Consider the following 23469-nt stretch of genomic DNA (forward strand, 5'->3'; position numbering starts at 1 on the left):
ATTTTATTTTAATGTTTATTAATATTTTATTAATTTAATCTCATTAAAATTATATATAGTAAATGTCCCCTCAATTGAGTAATTTTACCTTCTGGGGAGAAAATTTAAAAGGGGTGGGAGCAATAAACAGAAATAGAGAAAGAGATTAGAAGCAAGTTTGAAGAACAAAGGGAGATTACTTAAAGCTTTTGGAGATTGGAGAAGGAGACAGGTAGGAAACAAAGAAGAAACAAAAACAAGACCTAAACAATACATAAAAACTAAAAACAATGTTCATACTCATGAAAAAACAAAAATATGCAATTAAAAAAGGAGATTTCTCTGTGATTTTAAGCCTATTGTTATCTCCCAGTGTCTCTACAGTTTTGTAGTCATGTCCACTTCAAGGCATGTCTCTGCTGTCACTGGTAGGCCAAGGAAGCAGACAGAGCCCAATCTGTATTGTATGATCCTGGCAAGTAGAAATAGTATTAGGGCAGGGTGCTATATAATCTCAGCAAGCTTGCAGTGGAAATACAGTTGAGTGCCGATTCAACTCTGCAGAAGTTCAGGCTGATCCTGGTCTGCTTATGCGCTGTATCCTGATTTGTTCACCCCATAACACTGTGGGTGTTTCTTCCTTGTTTGATCTTGGCTACCCAATCCTGGGCTTCTTCTAGGACTGTGCCTCACCTAGACACTTGGAGCTCCAAGATGAAGCCAACCCATAGCTGCTTCAAGTCCCGGGTTTAGTTAGACCTACCCCTAAATGTCATCCAGTCAATCACTCTCTCCTAGGGATGTTTGGATTAGAGTCACTCAACAGCCGCTACAGCCCATCACATCCACTGCTCTGCTCCACTGTTGCATTTCTCTGTGGAGACCTCCATGGTCCCGCACTGCAACTCTGTGGACATGAGCCTCCTCTTTTTTTTTTCAATTGAGTTTATTGCTACATTCTAGGTATACAGAAAAGTTACATTCATTACTGGGATCTAATACCTTTGCATGACAGGTCTTGGTTCTCATTTTTCCCCCATATCCCTGCCCTCCCTTCACCCACTCCTCCCCTCCCCATTTACAAACACTTTAATTCCATTTTTTCATTTTCTCACATTTTTTTCTTTTCCCTTATTCCCCTTCCCCTACCCTTCCCACTTTCCCTACACCTTTACCCCTTTTCTTGCTATTTCACATTGTTAATTATCCCCAGTAGGATCTTGAGTACTATTATAGTTTTTCACACCAGAGAAACTATTCTGTATTTACACATGTGTGACTTATTTATTTCACTTAGGAGTATATCCTAAAAATGTATCCATTTTCCTATATGAGCCTCCTCTCTTGCACTGCGTCTGCGTTGATGTTTGTCACTTCACTTTCCTTGTGGGCTCTAGTTTGTTCTCCCTGCAAAACCTTCCTGGGTCTCGGGACTCCACCTTCCCCCTCTTTCCCAAGTTGCTGTACTCTAGCATCTGGTCTCCTGTTCTCAGAGAGGCTGATTTTGCACTGCTAACTACTTTACCATCTTTCTGGAAGTCTGTGCTTTCTCCTTTTGTCCTCTGGAAGCCGAAATATTCTTAGAGTCAATGTAGTATTGCTAGTTTAGCAAATATACTTTGTTGAAGAATACCACATTTTATCCTCTTAGCATAGTCCCCAGTTGTCATTATAACTAAAGATCAACTATTGCTGGATGGTAGAATGCATAATAAAAACAGTAAATATAGTGGGAGAGGTAGTACATAACTGTAATCCCAGAACTTGAGAAACTGAAGCAGGAGGATGAACAGGAGTTTGAGGCCAGTCTGGACTACATAGTGAGTACAAGGCCAGCTGAACTACATAACAAGAGCCAGACACAAACAAACAACAGTATATACTATTAAATCAGCCAGCTCCTTTTGTAGTGAAGTGAGTTCTGTGGTTAGGAGCAATATTCTGGGAGATATACCATCTTATACATAAGGCATTTAGCAAAGATAGAGTTTAATATAGGCTTTATGGACAGGGAAAGTATGTTTTATTATCTCAAGTTCCACATATGGGAGTAATGTCCCTTCTCTGAGAACTTCATAGCTACCTGGATTGCAACAATTATGTTCTACAGATGTTTATCATATTATAGGCATACTAAATTTTAATTTCATTTTTCCTGATGAGTGAATCTATAGTTTATCGTACTTCCCACTGTGACATCTCTTTTCATTTTTATCTTGACTGCTTTTATACACTTGCCTAATCCTTTAGCGAAGTTATATATTATTTACTAAGTATTTTCTTTTGTATTATTCATGTGATTATCTTTGCTTCTTAGCATCTTTTTTCCTTTCTCCTTCATCTTATTTATCTCATATTGAAATTTTGTTCATTTCATAGTCCCACTTGAAAAAGTATATTTTCTCAGTGTGCAGGGAAAGAAATGATTTAGCTTCTAAAGGCCCATAACAGTTTGGATTTCTTTGCAACTCTTCATAGTCTAGTTATTTGTCCAGATCCCTTACTTTAATCTTGTTCACCACTTAATTTCAAAATAAAGTTGAGATTAAGAGTTTTAAAAGACTTATTTTTTATAATTATACATCAGAGACACATCAGAATAAAGAGAATAAACCAAGTAACAACTCTGTAGACAGAAGCTAATGTTTTTCTTTTTGTTATTTTTATAAGATTGAGAAGTTAGTCTTCTTTCTTTATTAATAGTTATTAGGGGAGGTTTTCATAGTAAGAATATTCATTTATGATGATAGTGATTATCTTGTGCAAATTTTATATTTATTTTTAATAGGAAAAACTCAAAAGAGAGATACAAGCAAACACAGTTACTCTGAAAGAAAAAAAAGACAAGGTAAGAGATTTATATAATTTTGTTTCTGATTTACATAATTCACTTACTGAAATTTACATAGAAATAATTTTTAAGTAGGAACACATCTAAAATATCTCATAATTTCATTTCTTAAATTATTTCTTACTATTAAAATCAGCTAAAATTTTAAAACATTTCTCATTTGGAGACTTAGTCTATAATTCATATCATAGATTAGCTTAAATTAGATAATTCTGTATTTCCTCTTGAAAGATTTCTAATATTTGATGGAGAATATTTTCATTAAAAATTCTAAAGCTTGGAGGAAGTATAACTCAGTAGTAGAGTGCTTGCCTATCTTGCAAGATCCTGGTTCTTTCCCCAGTACTAAACAAAAACCTCCTAAAGCTTATATTTAGATTATATCTGATTTGAGTTTTGAGAGGGATAAATAAATGACATTCTCAGGTGGACATGGTGATATACACCTGTAATCTCAGCACTCAGGAGGTTGAGGCAGGATGATTGCTTTGAGCCTGAGGCCAGCCTTGGGCATCATGGTGAGAGCCTGTCTCAAAAATCAACCAAATCAGTTAATTTTGGTCATTTGTGCTCAAGTTCTGAACCAACCAATTGAGAACAACAAAGGAGAACCAACAGAATATTTTTATTGTTAATGAATTAATATTAAAGCATATAATTTTTAACTGGAATCAAGAGAATTTCTTAGTCTTGAAACTACAGATTATACAAAATTACCTACTGTTTCATAAGTAGAACTTGACCAGAACAGACCTAAAGAAGCAGAGCAGATAGTGTGTTTTTCTTGTTTGGGATGAAGAGGTGGCATAAGGAAAGGGCTATATTGTATTCATAAGGAAGGGGCTATATTACATTCGGTTTCTCTTTCTCTCTTTATCTCTCTCTCTTTCTTTTTTTGGAGATAGGGACTAGATATGTAGTTCAGACTGGCCTTGAACTCACTATGTAGTCCAGGCTGGCCTCCAACTCACAGTGATCCTCCTGCTGCTATGTGATGCCATACCCATCTGTATTGTTTCTTCTTCCACATTCACTAATCACATTAAGTTATTGTTCTTCCTCTAAGGTGGTTAGAAGTTAGGAATGTTACTGTAGGGGAACTGCCTAAAGTAGGAGGGAAACACCAGGTTTGGCATGGAGTAAATGCTATATGTGTTAAAAAAAATGCAGTGGAAAATGTGCATGCCTGTGCAAGTAAATCACTGGAAATACAACATTTAGAAGTGAATGTAACTTGTAAGGAATCGTGTTTCTTGATGTATTATGAAGAGAGATAAATATTCTTTAATGAGTGCAGACTTCTTTTGGTTTGTGAGAAATTGTCAGTTCATCTTAAATGGACAAGTATTCCCATTTAATTAATTTAATAATAATTGTCACTACAATGTTTAATAACATTTGTGGATAAATTCCAGTTTATTTTCATATTCTACTAGTTGCTGCAATTTAAAGAAATAATTAAAACAACACTTAATTTTAATGATGTTTTTATTCACTTTTGTTTAATGCAGAAAACGCAAACATCTTCATGGGAAACATTTGAAACTAGCTACAGGAAATTTGATTCTAAAACAAGTCCTATACAAAATGTATCTCAAAATTTCTTATCAATTGATTATGGTAAATCCAAAGATAAAAGAGACTATATGTGGACATCTACCGAAAGTGATTTGTCTATACCAGTACCAAAGGTTGGTAACATTTCCAAAATAGTAGTAATACTTTGTATTAATTAAAAAGAAGGTTCTGGTATCTTATACTATTATGTCTAGTATTACACATATAGTTTCTTGAAATATTCAATTTTTATGTTGTGTCAGCATGAAATAATTTCATTTTTACTATGCCATAAGTCCAAAATGGCATATTGGACAGATTCTATAATTTGCTAATTATTTTCCAATGTGTAAGTGCTGTGGGAAATCTGGTTTTAACTTGTTGTTTTACAATATCCAGTTATTTCCTTTTGCTGCTTACCTCATATCACCTTTCTTCTAGAGCCCTTTATCAATCATATTGGAGCAGGTACCATAGCAAGGTTTTAGCTGTCTTCCATATGTTTGTTTAATCCATGGGGAATTCTTACACCCTGGCCATGCTAAGTGACAATGAAGACTTTTCTTCTTCTGACCCTTCTTTCCTCCCTGCCATTAGTTTCTATTTCCTTTTCCTCTGCTCAGTTAGACCCAAAAACAGAAAAGCAAATTTGCCACTTTTGTTTATATCCTACTAGGAAATGAGATGTCAGTCTTTCCTTCTCGAAGGTACCGTTGGCATTTTTGCCTCACTTCTCTTGGGAGTTGAGGTTGAGTATTCCAATGTGTCTCTACTCCTCTAAGCTGAAATTTCATGCCTTTCTTTCTGTTTCCTTAAGCTAATTGGGAAAAAGAAAGGTGTATATTAAACAAGATCTAGAGAAGGATCGGGCCTCATAGTTTGCTTTTTTTAGTTTATGTATTGCTTGTACTTTTCTCCAGCTTTACTTATGAAAATAATGAAAATTAGTAAAATATACAGCTTAGAAAAGCATTTATTTATAATTATTCAGTTATATTTACTACCACAATTTACAAAATGTGTAGTAATCGTAATCTCTATTTAAAAAGAACTCTCTTTAAAAATTTTAGTTGAAATATTTTTAAGTAAAATGCACAGATCTTAAGTATTCAAAATAAAATAAACCAAGCATAACCTTATCAATAATATCCAGATTAAAACACAGAATATTGCTATCACTTCAAAAGAGCTGCTTATTCCCCCTTCTAATCACTAGTCTCATTTTCAAGGCTAATTATTGTCTCACTTCTAATATCAGAAGTACCTATTTTTGGCATTTTCTACGATGGAATCATATAATATGTATTTTTATGGGTACTTCTTTCATTTAGTATTGTACTCATCTATATTTTTGCTTGAACTTATACTTATTTTTACTTCCACTATGTGACTGTATCACAGTTTTTTTTTGGTACCGGGGATTGAACTTGGGTCCTTGTGCTTGCAAGGCAGGCCACTGAACCGCTGAGCTAAATCCCCGGCCCTGTATCACAGTTTATAAGTAGCATTGTTAACAAACAGTTGGGACAGTTGGGTAGCTTCTAGGTTGGACCTTTATGAATAGTGTTATTATGTACTTAGGAAGAAATTTGTTAGGTTATAGCTTATACATCTACTCTCTTTTAGTATATATTGCCATTCATATTTTGTGATTATACCAGTTTACATCATAACTAACAGTGAATGAGATTTCTAGTGCTTCAGTAGCTTTATCATCCATATTTTTAATGAATCTTTTAAAATTTAGCCATTCTAGTGAGCGTGGCTACCTTTTTAAAAAAATAAACTTTTTTTGGTCAGTTAATTTGAATTTATAGAAAAAGAGCAAAGGATAGTATAGAGAAATCCTGTATATTCCTCACCCTGTTTTCCCCATTTTAACATTTTACATTACCATAGTACATTTGTCAAAATAAAAAATCCTACAAAGTATTGTTACTCTTAACTAAACTTAAGCCTTTATTTGGATTTCATAGTTTTTCCATTAATTTATAATGAAGATAATAGTTAGACATTTCCTTCAAAGTACTGATTTCACTGCATCCCACAATTTTGCTCAAAGTATTTTCTAACTTCCTTACAACTATTCTTTGACCCATTGATCATTTAAGAGAGTGCTGTTTTTGTTTGTGTGTGTATTTCCTAAATATATGATTGGTTCATAGAATTTTAAAGTATTCTTTTTTCTGTTTATTTGCTGTTTAGCTAAGGGACATAATGCAAATTTTGACATAAAGGCATAGAAATGTGGATATGTAATACGTTTATTATTTGGAATATTTCTCTTGTTGAATTATTAATTTTAATTTTGAGGTTAGTATATTAAACAATGGGTACTTAACAGGAAAAAATAAAAATGAAGTATTGAATTTTTAATATTTATTGAATATTCATAAAAATTTTCAACATCAACTTTTTTGGTGTATGCAGTCTAAAAAATAACTGCAGAAATAAATTACTATATGAACTACAATGATAAGACCAGTAGAGCCCTACAAAAAATAATCTTTAATTCAATTATCACATGGTAGTCTTCATACATAACAGCAGCACATTCCATACACACATATTGCTTACAATGACAGCACATGTGTTTTGCTTTCCTGGCCTTTTTGTAGGACATACTTGACGTCTTGCTGGTCTTACTGTTTTGGCAGGAGATTCTTATACTATAAATGTATAGTTAACCAAAATATAAAGTATCAATGAAATAAAGTATTAAATTCTTAATATGTATTGTGTGTTTAGAATAAACATCAACATTTTCACATCAGCTGTGTACTTGCTTACAACATTTAAAAGATAGCATCAGAAATAAATTCCTATATGAACTACAATAAAAATACCAGTAGAACTCTACAACAAATGTAACCTTTGCTTCAGTTTTAACACTCAAGGCAGTCTTTACACATGATAACTGCATGTTCCATGCATATGTCTTGCTTACACTGACAGCACAGGTGCTTAGCTTTCCTTTCCTGTGAGGCATGTAGTTCTTGTCACCTCTCTTGTTGACTCTCTTTTGTTATGAGCTTCTTACTATCTTGTACAACATGAACTTAGGAAAATAAGATAGCAATAAAATAAAATATCAAATATGTAATGAGGGCTTAGAATAGATAAAATTTTCACATCGCATGTTTACTTGCTTACAAAGCCTTAATGATAACATCAGAAATAAATATCCATGTGAAATATAATCTAAATACAAATAAAAATGCACCACAGAGAGAATCTTTGCTTCATTTGTCATACCCAAGGCAGTCTTCACACATGACAACTGCATTTTTCATGCACCTAGCTCACTTTCTTTCCTTTACTGTGTGGCAGGCTGTTCTTGTCACCTCTTTTGTATTCCTGTTTGGTCAGGAGTTTCCTACTATATATTGTACAATATGTACTTAGCAAGAAAATAAAAATCAATAAAATAAAATATCAAATATGTAATGAGGGTTTAGAATAGACACCAGCATTTTCACATTAGCTGTTTACTTGCTTACAAAACCTATAAGATAGCATCAGAAATAAAAACCTATGTGAACCACAATGTAAATACAAACAAAAATCCACCACAGAAATAATCTTTGTTTTACCTGGCACACCCAAGTCTTCATAAATGAAAATTGCATGTTCCATACATAAGTATCACTTATACTGATAGCATGTATGTTTTATTTTTCTGCCCTTTCTTGTAGTGCACAGTGGACATCTTTTGTTTTCCTGTTATCATAGTAGGTCTTTGAGATGCTGCATCTGCCTATTCACCTGTCAGCTCACCATTGTGCTCCACAATTTTTTTGCATAGTGGCCTGCACGGAAACATTTTGTTTTTCCTCTGCTATAAATGATCTCTTATGAGTTCCAGTACCAATCCTCTAAAAAAAATTCTCTGTGATATCTTGTACTTGTTATTTTCTTTGTAAACTATGAAACAATGCCACATATGTTAGGATTGAGCAGAACACAACCATTGGCCAATATTTTGTGTTTTGAGTAACATCACAGTTGCCACATAACTCATCGATATCTACTTCACCTTTGGTTTTGTTGTAGAAAGTTTCCATCTCAAGCTTCCATTTTGTTGAGGTTTCCCTATCAGTCTTTCCATCATTGTGCACTATTGACATCATCAGTACCAATTTGTTTTTCTTGGCCATATATGAGACCAATATTATATTTTTCTAAAATTTAAAGATTATACTGTACAATTTTGTTTTGAAATTGCAAAATTGCATTTGGAATTTCTGCTTTGTTCCTGTATACAGATCCTATGATGGTCAGTTTATGTTGTTAGCAAATGTAACTTTGACCTGAAACTGGTAAACCAATTGACAGATGTCACCTTTCGATTAGTTTGGGAGATGGGAGCAACAAGTCTGTTTGAAACATCATTTAGTTTATTACTATATGAATAAGGACCTGGTGGTTGAGTTCCAGGATAAATTTCTAAATTGAAAGCATAAATTTTCACATCTACAAGGGCATACATTTTTATGTCATATTTTGACCCATTGCTTTTCTGTGTCTTTTTTACATTCCTGTGATTACCATGAGAAATCCTTGCTAAATACAGCAGACCTCTGAATGCTTTCAGTTCAGTTAGTGAGGCGTTGTAATAAATATATTTTTGAATACAGATATTGGTGCATACAGAGCATTTTATATTGTATTTTGGCCTTTCTTTATTTCACAACATCTTGTAGCATTTTTACAATTTCCAACATTGAATTTCAGTGCTGTCATTTTTTTTTTTACAAGATCCTCACTATATTTTTGAACTTAGTTTTCACATTGGATCATTCCATTTGGTTGTGTGACCACTTTTTAACATTTCATCTTGTCAAATATGTACTCATATTGCTGTTTTCTTCATCATCTGAATCAAGGAGAGCTGCATTCCCTTTGTATCAGTCAATTCTTGCTCCATTTTACCATCCTGGGAACTTTGGCTCATATGGCCAACATCTAAGTCATTGTCCTTTTTATCACCTATCTATGAGTAATCTGATGATTCACTTTTGACCTCCACTAAAATTTGCACATCTGTTTTTTCATGTGCCATTGTAATGAATGTAATAAATGTAATAAAACTTAAAAAACCCCAAACATTAAATGCACAGAAATTTAGCAATGAGCATTTCATAGATAAAGTTCACTTGCTGCTGCTTTGGAGCTCCTTGCCATTCATCTGCCAAGTGGGTAAATACACAGATGGGTTTTACTTTCTCTAAGTGCAGCTATTGTGAGTCACACCCATATCATCTATTATGATAAAATTCATATTTTCATTAACAGAAGAGTACTGTGGGTGTATTTTTCCCCCTGTGATGCTCATGTAAACATATGTAAAACCTGTTAGACAAGAATGTTATGTAGGTAAAAATCATGGCTTGACACTTTTGCACACTTGTATAGACGTTGCTGTTCATTGTAACAAGTGAGTAAATACATTAATTCAACATTAGTAGTTAGAGACTCCAATATTCTACTTTCAGTAACAAGTAGAACAACCCCAAGGGCAAAACATTGGGTTACAACAACTCATCCCATTGTTTTCTACTACAAATTTGTACTTTTGCATCTCAGTAGTTGCATCTAGGGGATACAGGAAACAATCTTTGTATTTAGTTTTTCGTTCTACTACATGTGTTTATAGTGTGATCTACGTGTGTGTTTATAGAATATTTTGATGGATTAACCCTTTTGTTCTTAAAAAAAAGTCCTTTTTTGCCACAACTTTTGTTTTATAGTTTATTTTGTCTGATAGTAGTAGTATAGGATAGAGAAGTATATTAAATGACAAATCCTCTCAGTTTTAATTTATTTAGAAATGTATTATTTTTTTCCTTCATTTTTGAAGGACAGTTTTGATGAACATAAAATTATTTGGTGATTGTCACTCTATGGTTTCTAATGTTAAATCAGCTGTCAGTATTTTTAAGGATCCTTCATACATGATGAGTTACTTGTCTCATTGCTTTCCATATTTTTGGTTTTGGCTTTTGACAGTTTATGATGTGTCTGGATGAAGTTCTCATATTATTTATCTTGGAGTTTGTTGAGCTTCTTGGATGTAGTGATACATGTTTTTATCAAATTTGAGTGGTTTCAGCCTTTTTTCTTTTTAAACATTACTTTTGTCTTAACTCTGCTCTTAGTCTGAAATTCCCAGTAAATGAATGTTAGTGAGTTTGATGATGTCCCACAAATCTCTAAGCCTCTATTTACTTTTAAAAATTTCTTTTCCTATTTCTCAAAACTAAACAGTATCAATTGAACTGCCTTTAGGTTCATAGATTCATTCTTCTACATGCTCAAGTCTGCTGTTGAGCCCCTGTAGTGAATTTTTAAAATTTCAGTTATACCCTTCATTTCCTGAATTTCTCTTTGGCTCATTTTATAATTTTTGACTCTATTGTTTTTCCCATTGTCTTAATGCTTTCCTTTAGTTCCTGAGACATAGGTTTTAAATCTTGGTCTAGTAATTCCAATGTCTAGGATTCCTTGGGGACATATTCTGTCAATTGCTTCTTTCTTTTTCTACATGAGCCACACATTCTTGCTTTATGTTGAAAACTAGACATTTAAAATAACATAATGTGAGGCTGAAGGGAGGGCAGGGACAAGGGGAAAAATGGGAATCAAGACCTATTATGTAAAGGTACAGGATCCCAATGATGAATGTAACTGTATTGTATACCTAGATTGTACCAATAAACTCAATAAAAAGAAAAAATAACATAATGTGACAGCTCTGGAAATGAAATTTTTCCCTATTTGCATAGTTTTCTGGTATTTCTGCTTGTTGTAGTTTTGAGTTTTTGACTTCTAAAAAATAATCCTATAAAATTTGTATTCGTTGTTGGGAGTGCCACCAAAGTTTCTGCTTTGTAAGCTCATTTTTCACCTAATGTTTTGATAGAAATATCTTTATATGCCTGGAATCAATAAATCTCCCAATCTTTTCCAGCAGGTTCTATGTACCTATAAAGGCATCCTTTCAACACTCAGGAACTTGATAACTCTGTTTCCTGCCAATTTCTGTTTGTGTTAACTCAAGATCAGCCAGTAGTGAAAGCATAAGGATTCTTATATCTTTCCTGAGTTTTTGCACAGCCATGCACATATGTATCCTTTTATATATCTAGGAATATGTCAGAATTTCTCAAAGCTTCTATGGATATCTCATATTTCAGCTTTCCATTTAAGATTTTTGATTAGTCTTTTGTTTGCTCTGTTACTGCTTCAGATTGCAGCAAAGTTGAAACACTAACTTACGCTTTTGATAAATGCTACCTTCTAATCCCACAAACAGTGCTTGGGAAGGAAACTTTTTGCCCCTAGTGAGCTCTCAGGTCATATATAGTGAGCTTGGTAAGTGAGGTTTTTCAGACAACAACCAGATAGGTTAAATAAAGGACAATTATTCAGAAATAAAGCTTTGAAACTATTCTACTCCTCTTCTGTTGGTTGGCTGTGAGGCTACACCAGGAACTTAGGCAGTTTTTTGTTTGTTTGTTTGTTTGTTTTTTTGAGACAGAGTCTCACTATGTAGTTGAGACTGACCTGGAACTCACTATGTAGTAGAGGCTGGTCTCAAACTCACAGGATCCTCCTGCCTCAGCCTCCCGAGTGCTGGGATTACAGGCATGTGCTGCCATGCCTGGCAGGCAGTTGTTTTTTAAAGATAATGTAGAGCTAGTGATCAGGAATGGAATCAGAGAAATTCAATAAACCCCAGGTGGCTGAAAACCCTTTTTTTAATCCCCAGAGTTATGGAAAAAATTCTGGCTGTTTTACTAGTATTTTTATTGCTTCTGTGTGGAAGTACTCCTTATTCTGTCAGCTTTGCTTATATCACTGATCTTACTTTCTAAAGGTCTCTTAAATTGTAAAAATTATGGTATAACAAAATACTAAACCCTGACCAATGTGAATTATTTTACTAATCTAGTATAAACCAACATAGTTCTTCACTTTTGTAGAGAGACAAAGTTCACTCAATTCTTTGTTCTTAATTATGATTAGACAATTTAAAGTTCTTTATTGATTGCTGAAACTAGAGTTAGGAGTCTATTTTTTAGTATTCTTTAAAGAGTGCAACTAGAGTAGAAGTCTTTTTCTTTTAACAACACTTAAAGAAAAAATTTCAGTAAGTTGAAGGGAAGGATAAAGAAAATCTACAATTGTGAACTTTTTTTTTTGGAGGTATATGTGAATTTTTATTGGAAAGGGAAGTTGTCAATTTAAACATCAGTAAATGAAGCTGAATAAGGAAACTCCTGTTGTCACAGACAGACATGACCTTCATCAAACATGATACAGGAGGCTTTTCAATTTGTGACCCCAAGCCCAGAGATACTAAGTACTTTCCTATTCAGTCTAATACTTCTGGATTTCTACTGAAAAGGAACACAGCAGGAAGATTGAAAAGTTGCTTACTGAAAGGAAACCCCCAAAGAAGAGAAAAGGAGGGAATGTAGAAATTGAGAAGTTATGTAGAACACTCTAAATTGTAATTAAGTACATTTTCATCTTATCTTTACAGTAATACAAAACACAGTCACTGCAGAACTGGTTCAGATTACTTAAATACCAATACATTTTTAGTCCTCTCCATAAATAATGTAAGTTACTTACATTTATATGAGATGAAGCTATTAATACTTTTTTACAGCAGTAACTGCACATCAGGGAGGCCAAGACAAAAACACAAACCAAGGAATGGAGTTTTCTAAAAGCTGCGGTGTAAAAAGACTAGAAACAGCTGCTTACATACACATGAACAGGTTTTGGTATAGGAAATCCAAGAGAAGTAAGGAATGGAGATGTGTAAAAAGGTTTCTTGATGGGAAGAAGGATGATACCCTGTGTGCACTTAGTTTTGGTCCCTTATTCTGTCACATTCTTCTCTTGTGCTATCTGGTGTCCATAGTGTTGTCTCTGAGCAATGGCATCATGAAAGTGCTGTCTTTGTAGGAATCTTCATTCCGTGTATCAGGCTGTGCAGTGACCTCATCAGAAGCTGTTTTAGCCAGTTTGCAGGCAAGCTCTGGGTTATTAAGGATCTCATAGTAAAATAAAGTTAAGAGCCAGCCCCAGGCAGAATGGGTGTGCAGGCTGCATCTTTTTCTTGCTTTTATCAACTGCCTCTTGGTAAACTCCTTGGGAATTATCTTTTGTTTGTTTTCAGTCTTCACCACATACAACTGCAGCCAGGTATCGGAAGTAATCTCCCTTCATTTTCAGATAGAAGACCTTCCTCTCTGGATTAGTTGCATTGACTATTAAATACTTATCCAACAATTCCACAATCATAGTGCAGAGATGGACCGCATCTCTGACTCCACTTTCTCTCAATAGTCCTTGGTCATCTAAAACTTCTCATTGGAGGTGTTAGTTTTCTTCTGGATACTCCAGATGACCCTTTAGGCTGACTGGCAGCCCCCAACCATGTACTTATAGGTCACTAAGAGCTCCTTGTTGGACAGCTTGGTGGCCTGCTTGGTCACCACTTTCAAGCAGGTGGCTATGTCATCATAGTGCATGGATTGCTTGGCCAGCTTGGACTTCTGGATCAGCTTGATCCTCTCCATGGAGCTGGAGGCTGGGGGAACTAGGGGGTTGAGAGTGAGGTGAGCTACGGCTAGTGCTAACTGTGACCAAGAGGGGTCCACTACAATTGTGAACTTTTGAAGAAAGTTTCTAGTATCAAAAAACATGTGAATTAAATCCTTATCCAAAATTTCTACCCTATATACTTGTCCATAATAATACAGATCTCTGATTACTAAAGACTCAAATTGCCTTGAGATGATTTATTAAATCCTTTACTAGTAATAGATACTGTATTTGGTAAGGTAATACATTTCTTTTTATTTTTGGATAGTCATATACTGTGAAGACACCAGCTAAACTACAAATACAGCAAAGAGAAGAAAAGAAACTCATTGAAGAAAATAATAAAAAGAGAAAAGTCTTTGAATTTGATGTTAATTCAGATAGTTCAGAAGCTACGGATCTTTGGGTAAACATATAATTATTATTTGTTTGCATCATTTATTTGTCTTTGTTATTGCTTGGTTTATATGTATATTATAGGTATATAGTATTTAACATTGCAATACTGAAATAAAGTAATACTTTTCTGTAAAACAGAATCCTTATGCTTTTGAAGCATTTTGGAGAAAATAATTTCTCTCCGAATTTTAGAGAACATGCATTTGAAAATAATTGATACAGCACAGTTGGCATATGAGATGATTAATTATTGTGTTGTTTCTATCTGAACTTTATGAAAGAGTTTTTATATATGTTTGAAAATTAAAGGAAGGGCAAATATTTTAATCTTTCTACAGCCAAATATATATCTAAAGATACAGAGTAAATCAGGATGCCCACTTCTACCAGTGCTGTATTGAAAGCTCTAATTTGAGTTATTAACTAAGAAAAACTAATGAAAATTAAAGAAGACCTAAATGAATGGAAAGATATTCTTCATGGGTTGGAAGACTTAATGTTGTTAAGATGTCAATAATATCCAAAGCATTCTCGAGTAAATGCAATCCTTATGAAAATACCCAGTAGTCTTTCTTTTTCCTGCAGAAATGGAAGTCAGTAGTACTCCATGTTTAATTTACAAAGGGTACCAAATGGCTAAAACAATTTTGAAAAATAAGGATGAAGTCAGAATATTCAGAGATCCTAGCACTGATACTTAGTACAGAGCTAGTAATTAAAATAATATAGTACTGGTATAAGATCAGAAAGAACCCCTCACATATAGAGCAATTGATTTTTAATAAGCGTTCCAATACCATTCAGTGGGGGAAAGGACAGTTTTTTCAACAGATGGTGCTAGGAAAATTGGATATCCACACAGAGAAGAACGAAGTGGAACCCTTACCTTACACAATATTAAAAAATTAACTTGAAGTGGAGCAAAGAACTGAACTGAAGAGCTAAAACTATAAAAATCTAGGAAAAAAGACATCAGAGAAATCACCATGATATTGAACACATCAGTTTTGGGGATATTACATTAAAAGCATAGGTAATAGAAAAAAATAGGTAAATTGCATTTCATCAAAATTGTCATTCATCAAAGAATTCTATCAAGAAAGAATAGCCACCACAACAAGCACAACTAAAGATACTTAGGAAAGTAGACATCTAGAACTGCTTCAGAAATTGGCAGCAATGGTGGGATATGTTTGAAGTGAAAGAAATTAATAGCAATGAATCTTTTATTATAATATCTTTAAAAAATTAAATATTCACTCTGATCACTTCATATATAACATTTTGCTTATCTGTTCATCTGTTGGTGAGCACTTGGGTTTCTTCCATGTATTAACTATTGTGACTAATAGTGTTATGAACACAAGTGTACAATTATCTCTTCAAGTCTGTTTTCATTTCTTTTTGGTGTATATCCAGAGGTGGAATTTCTGGATCATAGTCAATAGTACAAGTTTAATAGGATTATAATTGCTTATTATGAGGTGTAACTGTGAGTTGAATAAGCAAGATGGGGAAAGAGGGAAGGAAGAGAATGTGGTAGTATAAAGACTGACACTGAAATAGAAATCTTTAGAAAATCACTACTCCTTATACACTTGTATTTCACATAAGTTGTCAGGATTATATTAAGCAAATAAAAATACAGGTTTTCTTTTTGTCTTTCTTTGGTTTTTCCCTCCATCTTCTTCTTTTTTTTTTTCGTACCAGGGTTTGAACTCAGGACCTTGTGCTTGCAGGCAGGCATGGTGCCACTAGGCAACATTTCCAGCTTTTTTTCTCTTTCCTTTCTTTTCTCTTTTCTGCCTCCTCTTCCTCATTTTATTCTGTATTCTTTTCATATATAATATGTTGTCAAAGTTTTAATAAAGTAATAAAGAGGGAACCTCAAAGTTGTATTTTTGTATTTTTCTTTAGAGCATGGTTTCTGAGGAAGACACACTGAACAAACTGTATGAAGATAATAGTGATCCACCTGTTTCTCACCTTTGTGTCAAAACACCAAAAAAGGTAGATTTTAAATTATATTTCAGAAAAAAAATTTAAAGCTTGACTTTTTATACAAACATTGAAAAAACCATGATTTTGTTTTATTTTATATTCAGACTCCTTCATCTCTAACTCCTGGATCTGTGCTCAAATTTGGATCTGTGAGAAAAATGCAAGATGACCGTTGGGCTATAGTTGCTAAAATGGACAGAAAAAAAAAACTAAAGGAAGCAGAAAAGTTATTTGTTTAAGAAAATCAGTGTGACAATGAAACCTAATAACATCAAATTAATAGTTACTTTATTTTTCAAAGAGTCAAACTTTACTTAGAAATTGAGACTTTAAAAATTTACATAAAAATTTGTATGTTTCATATTATTGCATATTAGACTGAATGTGAAATAGCTGTATATTATCTGAACACTTATTATATTCAGATAATTATACAATTATCTTTTGTTATTTTCCTTTATTTAGTATTATGTTTTCACATTTTTAGTTTTGAACACTAGAAATGCATAATTGAGATTTATTCTTTATTCACTATTAAAATATTTTGAATGCAAACAAATGCTTTGTATTGATTCTTTGAGTATACTTGAATAACTAAATTATAATTATAATTTTAAGAATAGTCTTTTAAAATTGTATGAATTTATTAATAGAGGTTTATACTTCTCAAGCAGTTTTGATTACTGTATTCATGAAATTGTCAGATGGCTGTTTTTGGGACCAGAAAGAAGTTTATAGCCATATGACTTTCTGAAGTGAATTAAATAAATGTCTATTGAGTATCTACTAAGAATTAACTATAATCCTAGATACTGGGGATATTAACAGTGAACAGAAAGGAAAGTAAACCTGCTTTTCCTTGAGTTTACATTCTGGTTAAAAAAAAAAGACAATAACCAAAACATCCAGTATTTTGGCTAATGATAAGTACTGAGAAGGGAAACATGCAATATTATTAGAGGATATAAAAGAGGTTGACATTTTAGGTAGAGAAGTCCTCTCTTAAATGATATTTGAGTGAAAATATGATGAAAATAACAAGTGAAACTAAGGCTGAGGAGGGAAGAACATTCCTGGTAGAACAGGAAATACAAAGACCCAGGGGGTGAGAATATGTTTAATGAATCTGGGGAACATCAAATAAGTCAATGTGGCTGGAAGGTAGTGAGCAATAAAGGAGAATAGAAGAAACAGAAGGCCTGAGAGTTAAGTTTGGGTGGACAGATTATGTGGAGTAGATGATTTTGAACAAAGAAGTGCCGTGAAGTAACATGTTTTAAACAGGATCTTTCTGGCTGTTAAAATAGGGAAAAGTGATTAATTTAGTAATGCATGTGAGAGATGGTAGTGGCTTGAATAAGGATGTGAACAGGAGAGTAAAATTATCAACTTTAGATCTACAGTACAGTAAAACCTTGGATTGCAAGTAACTTAATCTTTGAGTATTCCACAAGATGAGCAAACAGTTCTAATAAATTTTAGCTTTATAAATGATATGTCTTAGAATATGAGTAGTACATGATGCTTAATGTCACATGATCTCTCTTCCTCTCTGTTCTCTCTCTCTTTGCCTGTCTCTGTGGGATTGTGGGTAATTGTCTCCCAAAAGTAAGAGGTTATGGAGGACATCTCATCTGCAAAGGATAAGCAGAAAAAGGTGGAGGAATCCCTTACTTCAAATGAGATTAGAGAGATGTGTAAAATGTGAGAAACAGTGCAAACTTTTGTAGAAAGGCACCACCCAAATATAGCAGTGATTCCTTTAGTAGTGATACTGAAAGTCATCCTATATGATAATCCTCCTCTCTTGTCTCCTTCACACCTGCTACGAAGATTTTTCAAAGCTAAGTCCATGGGCTGGGGATTCAGCTCAGTGGCACTGCACCTGCCTCACAAGCACAAGGTCCTGAGTTTGATCCTCAGTGCAAAAAATAAAATCTTAGAGCTAAGTGCAGGTTAATTTATTTTTCTTTGTATTTTGTATTTTCTTTATTATACAGAATTATAATCTGTGAGTATTTTTGGAATAAATTATCTGAGTTTTCATTATTTTGGGGAAATTCACTTTGATGTACAAGTGCTTTGGATTACAGGCATGTTTCTGGTATGAATTATGCTCACAAACCAAGGTTTTACTGTATTTTGAAGATTAGATGGTATATGAGAGAAAGACAATGAACCAAGAATAACTTCAATATTTTTGGCCTGAGTAATGGAATTTTGCATGCTACATTTAAAATATCCATCATAGATCCAAGTAGAGATGTTGAGTAGAGTTAAAGAGATACAAGAGATAGTTTTGAGAATCAGTATCATAGTTAAAGATATCAGACTATGATATGATACTCTACATTGAAGACCCAAAAAATTCCACCAAAAGACTTGTAGACTTAATTGACACTTTTAGCAGAGTAGCTGATACAAGGTCAACACTCAAAATTCAATAGCCTTCTTGTACACAAATAACATCCCCAAAAAATGAAGTATTTAGGATTCCATCTAACGAAAGAAGCAAAAGACCTCTACACTGAAAATTACAGCACTCTGAAAAAGATCAAAGAGGATATAAGAAAATGGAAAGCTATCCACTGCTCCTGGATAGGAAGAATCAACATAGTGAAAATGGCCATACCACCAAAACTGCTATACAGATTCAATGCAATTCTGATTGAAATTCCAACAGTATATTTCACAGAACTAGAAAAAATAATCCAAAAATTCATTTGGAACCAGAAGAGACCTAGAATAGCAAAAGCCATCCTAGGCAGCAGAGACATGGCAGTGGGTATAACAATTCCAATTTGAAACTATACTACAAAGCCACTGTGATAAAAACAGCATGGTACTGGCAAAGAAACAGACCTGAGGATCAGTGGAATAGACTGGAAGATACAAAAACAATTCCAGATGTACTCAGCTACCTCATCTTTGGCAAAGGAGCTGACCATCCTCACTGGAGACAAGATAGCCTCTTTAATAGATGGTGTTGGAAAAATTGGATTTCAACCTGCCAAAGATTAAAACTAGACCCTCATCTTTCACCATGCACTAAACTAAAATCAAAGTGGATTAAAGATCTAAATATTAAAAAAGAAACACAACTTGCTGGAATATAAGTTAGGCAGAACTCTTGAAGACACTAGCATAGGAAAAGACTTTACGAACACATCCTCAATAGCACGGGAACCAGCAGAAAGAATCAACAACTGGGATCTCATCTTCTGCACTGCAAAAGAAACCAACCGAACTAAAAGACAACCTACAATGTGGGAAAAAAATTTACCAGCTGGTCCTCAGACGAAGGGCTCTTTTTTTTTTTTTTTTTTGAGACAGGATCTCACTATGTAGTTCAGACTGACCTGGAACTCACTATATAGCCCAGGCTGGTCTCGAACTCACAAGGATACTTGTGCCTCAGCCTCCCGAGTGCTGGGGTTACAGGCGTGTGCCACCACGCCGGCAGACAGAGGGCTCTTATCTAGAATATATAACTCAAAACAATCAGTCCCCTCCAAATATGAAGACTCAATTCAAAAATGGGCATCTGAAATGAACACATTTCTCAGACAAGTAAAAGCAGCAAATAAATATATGAAAAAATGTTCCACATCACTGGTTATTCGAGAGATGCAGGTGAAAACAACACAGATTCCACCTCACCCCACAAAGAATGGCTGCTATCAAGAAATCAACCAATAACAAATGTTGGCAGGGTTATGGGGAGAAAGGCACCCTTCTCCATTGTTGGTGGGAGTGCAGACTGGTGCAACCACTATGGAAATCAATATGGAGATACCTCAAAGAGCTGAGACTAGAGGTTCCATTTGACCCAGCCATCCCTCTGCTGGGTATCTTTCCAAAAGAATTAAAAGAATCATATCACGGTGATATATGCACACCTATGTTTATAGTGGCACAGTTTGTAATAGCTAAAACTTGGAAATAGCCCATTTGCCCATCAGTTGGAGACTGGATAAAGAAGATGTGGTTTTTCTATAAATGGAATACTACTCAGCCATAAAGAATGAGAAATTAGATTCATTCATAGGAAAATGGGTACATATTGAGGATATACTCAAGTGAAATAAGTCACATGTGTAAATACTGAACATTTTGTTGTGAAAAGCTATAATACATAAGATACTAATGAGATAATTGACAATGTGAAATAGGAAGAAAAGGGCTACAGGGGTAGGGAAGGTGGGAAGGGTAGGGGAAAGGGAATAAGGGAAAAAATATGAGAAAATGAAAAAATGGAAATAAAGGGTTTGTAAATGAGGAGGGGAGGAGGGGGTGAAGGGAGGGCAGGGACAAGGGGAAAAAATGAGAACCACGACCTGTCACGTAAAGGTACAAGACCCCAATAATGAATGTAACTGTACTGTATACCTAAAATGTACCAATAAACTCAATGAGGAAAAAAAATCAGACTACATGAAAACACTGACAGTTTTAGGAATGAGTGTATCTAGAAAAGAGAAAAAGTCAGATGAGAAGGAGCCATCAAAAGATTAGCCAGAGGGCCTGGGATTTAGCTCAGTGGTTCCGGTGCCTGCTTTGCAAGCGCAGGGACCCGAGTTCGATCCCTGGTACCAAAAAAAAAAAACCACAAAAAACAAAAACAAAAGATCAGCCAGAGTGGTAGTAGGAAATCCAGAACTATAGTTTCCTGAAGTTAAGTATTTCAAAGAGGAGGGAGTGATAAATTGTGTTAAATGTTGCTCAAAGATAAAACAGATTAATGTGTCATTAATGTGAAGGACATTCGCTTATAGTCTTTTTAGTGCAGTAGAGTTTGATTGGAGGGTTTAAAAAGAGAGTGAAGAGCAAGTTGAGACATCTATTCAGGTATAAGAAACAAGTTATATTTTGAAGCAAGAAGACAAGTGGGACACTTAACAGAGAAGCAAATGGGTTAACAGTTTTTTAAATATATAAATAGCTTAAGTAACTAAAGAGATTTAGGAGAGGGGAAAGATGATGCAGGAGAGAAGGGGTGTTGTTTCTTTTTTTATTAGAGTGTCCTGTGATAAAAGACATGAAATTTTAGTGGATAGGTGAAAGTGTTGGGCCTTAGGAAGAAAAGATACTACTACCAAGGTAATAGGAAAAGAAGTGTATACATAGAATGATGTATTCGTTCTATGTAAACACACAGTGATAGTAAGTGGATGGCAGTTTGTAGAACTTTTGGCTTCAGTTTTACTTTTTCTCAGTGAGAATAATATAAGATCATTGAAAAGCAAGGGTGAGGGAAAGAGGTACAGGACGTTGTGGAGAGAAGAGTAGGTATTGTATTGGTATGAAGGACTTAAAATAGGAAAGTGAATAGGTTTTATGAAAAAAACAGACAAAAATAATTTTAGAGATGTCTGTAACTAATAGTATGTAGTATATAATCCCCTTCTAGTACAAATTGTGTTTGCAGAAAAGATTAACCAAGAAAAAAATGCTTTGCAATATAGATATTATATATTTCCTTCACTTTGTAGAACTTTGACTATATTTTGATAATCTCAATATGTTTTGGGGGTTTCTAGCTTTTAATCCCTTAATTGAAACTTCATAATTAGTCTCCTGAATAAGAATGTTTGGAGTTTCTAGACTAAAATGTGATATTTTAAAGTATTTTAAAATAAACTGGCTGGGTGTGGTGGTGCATGCCTATAATCCCAACACTTGAGAGGCTGAGGCAGGAGCATCCCTGAGAATTCAAGGCCACCTTGGGCTACATAATTTAAGGCCAGACTGAACTACATAGCAAGAGTCTGTCTCAAAAACAAAAACAACCACAAAACCAAAAGTAAATAAAATTAACTAGTATATAGTTACAATAGCTGTTTTGGCTGATCATTTACTTATTTCTCATCTATGTAAAGTCCAATGTAAATGTTCTTATTCAGTGAATATCATTCCTCCTGGCAGTAATGATTTAGGAACTGTGCTTTCTAAGTTCTAGCTCACCAGCTTTAACAATTGGCTTCCAGGGTTACTGAAAAAAAGGAAAACACCATCCAAGATGAATGAGGGAAGTTTGTAATGACCAAAACATGAAAGAGATATATATTACTTCCACCCATGTTTTATTTTCTAGAACCAAATCCTTTGGCCACAGTTAAAGGAAAGCTATGACCCACATTCTAGTTCTCTCTCAGTAGATCATTAAAAGGGTTAGGTGAACAACTAACCAGTCTGTTACAGTTAGATTATTCTTATTTTTTCAAATATTGTTCCTCTTCATTTTTAATAAAAACAAGCTGAATTAGTTAAGGCTCTTAAGGTTTGAGAGATTATTTATCCTTGCTATTTCTTGAACACACCAGGCATGCTTCTGTTTTAAAGCCTTTCCACTCCCTCCAGAATTTATAATTATCTTTACACTGTTCTTTTTCTTCCCATGATGTTATCTTCTAACATACTCTATACTTTAATGTTTATTATTCATTGTATCACTCACTAGTATGTCAATTTTAGAAGATCGGGATTTTTGTCTATTGATGCATTCCAAGGGGCTAGCACAATTCCTGTCTGGCTGATGGCAGGTACTCAATATTTGTTGAATTGAGTAAATATTAATACATTTTTAAGAAAAATTTACATGTACCATACTTGTGATTCCTAACAATTAGTAAAATTTCAGTACTAAAATGTTGAATGAATGATGGAGATAAGATCAAATCCTGAAAATTACAAAACTAACTAAAATCACATTATTTAAAGACCTATATTTGATTCTTCTTTGAGCTCTGGAGAGTTCAATTTTGATAGTCAACTGCAGAATAAAATTTATAGCTGTTACTATTTTTACTTTTAAACAAGTCCTAAAAAGAATTAAATTGTATTATGTACATGTACAAACTCCCTATAATAAATATAATTATTATGTATTGCAAATACATATTATTAAAAATAAAAATTAACTTCTAAAAAGCTCTAAGGTTAAACATTTGCAAAATTTGAGAAAATGAAAAAATGGAAATAAAGGGTTTGTAAATGAGGAGGGGAGGAGGGGGTGAAGGGAGGGCAGGGACAAGGGGAAAAAATGAGAACCACGACCTGTC

The 23469-nt window shown here is 34.0% G+C and overlaps 1 protein-coding gene and 1 pseudogene across 1 annotated transcript in view; one reads left to right on the forward strand and one right to left on the reverse strand.

Moving 5' to 3' along the window:
• The window catches only part of Sycp1 (synaptonemal complex protein 1), an 81283-nt gene extending 64552 nt beyond the window's left edge, over nucleotides 1–16731 (forward strand). The window contains exons 29-33 of the mRNA XM_010631215.3: nucleotides 2768–2827; nucleotides 4342–4521; nucleotides 14277–14414; nucleotides 16325–16417; nucleotides 16513–16731. Of these exons, the coding sequence (XP_010629517.1) occupies nucleotides 2768–2827; nucleotides 4342–4521; nucleotides 14277–14414; nucleotides 16325–16417; nucleotides 16513–16647 (606 nt within the window). The 3' untranslated portion in view covers nucleotides 16648–16731. The remainder of the gene's footprint in view (nucleotides 1–2767; nucleotides 2828–4341; nucleotides 4522–14276; nucleotides 14415–16324; nucleotides 16418–16512) is intronic.
• Nucleotides 13266–14100, reverse strand: LOC104867023 (annotated as a pseudogene).
• Nucleotides 16732–23469: the final 6738 nt, after the last annotated feature.

The sequence above is a fragment of the Fukomys damarensis genome, unplaced genomic scaffold (genome assembly GCF_012274545.1).
Source record: "Fukomys damarensis isolate Sample0158 unplaced genomic scaffold, DMR_v1.0_HiC HiC_scaffold_33, whole genome shotgun sequence".
Lineage (NCBI taxonomy): Eukaryota > Metazoa > Chordata > Mammalia > Rodentia > Bathyergidae > Fukomys > Fukomys damarensis.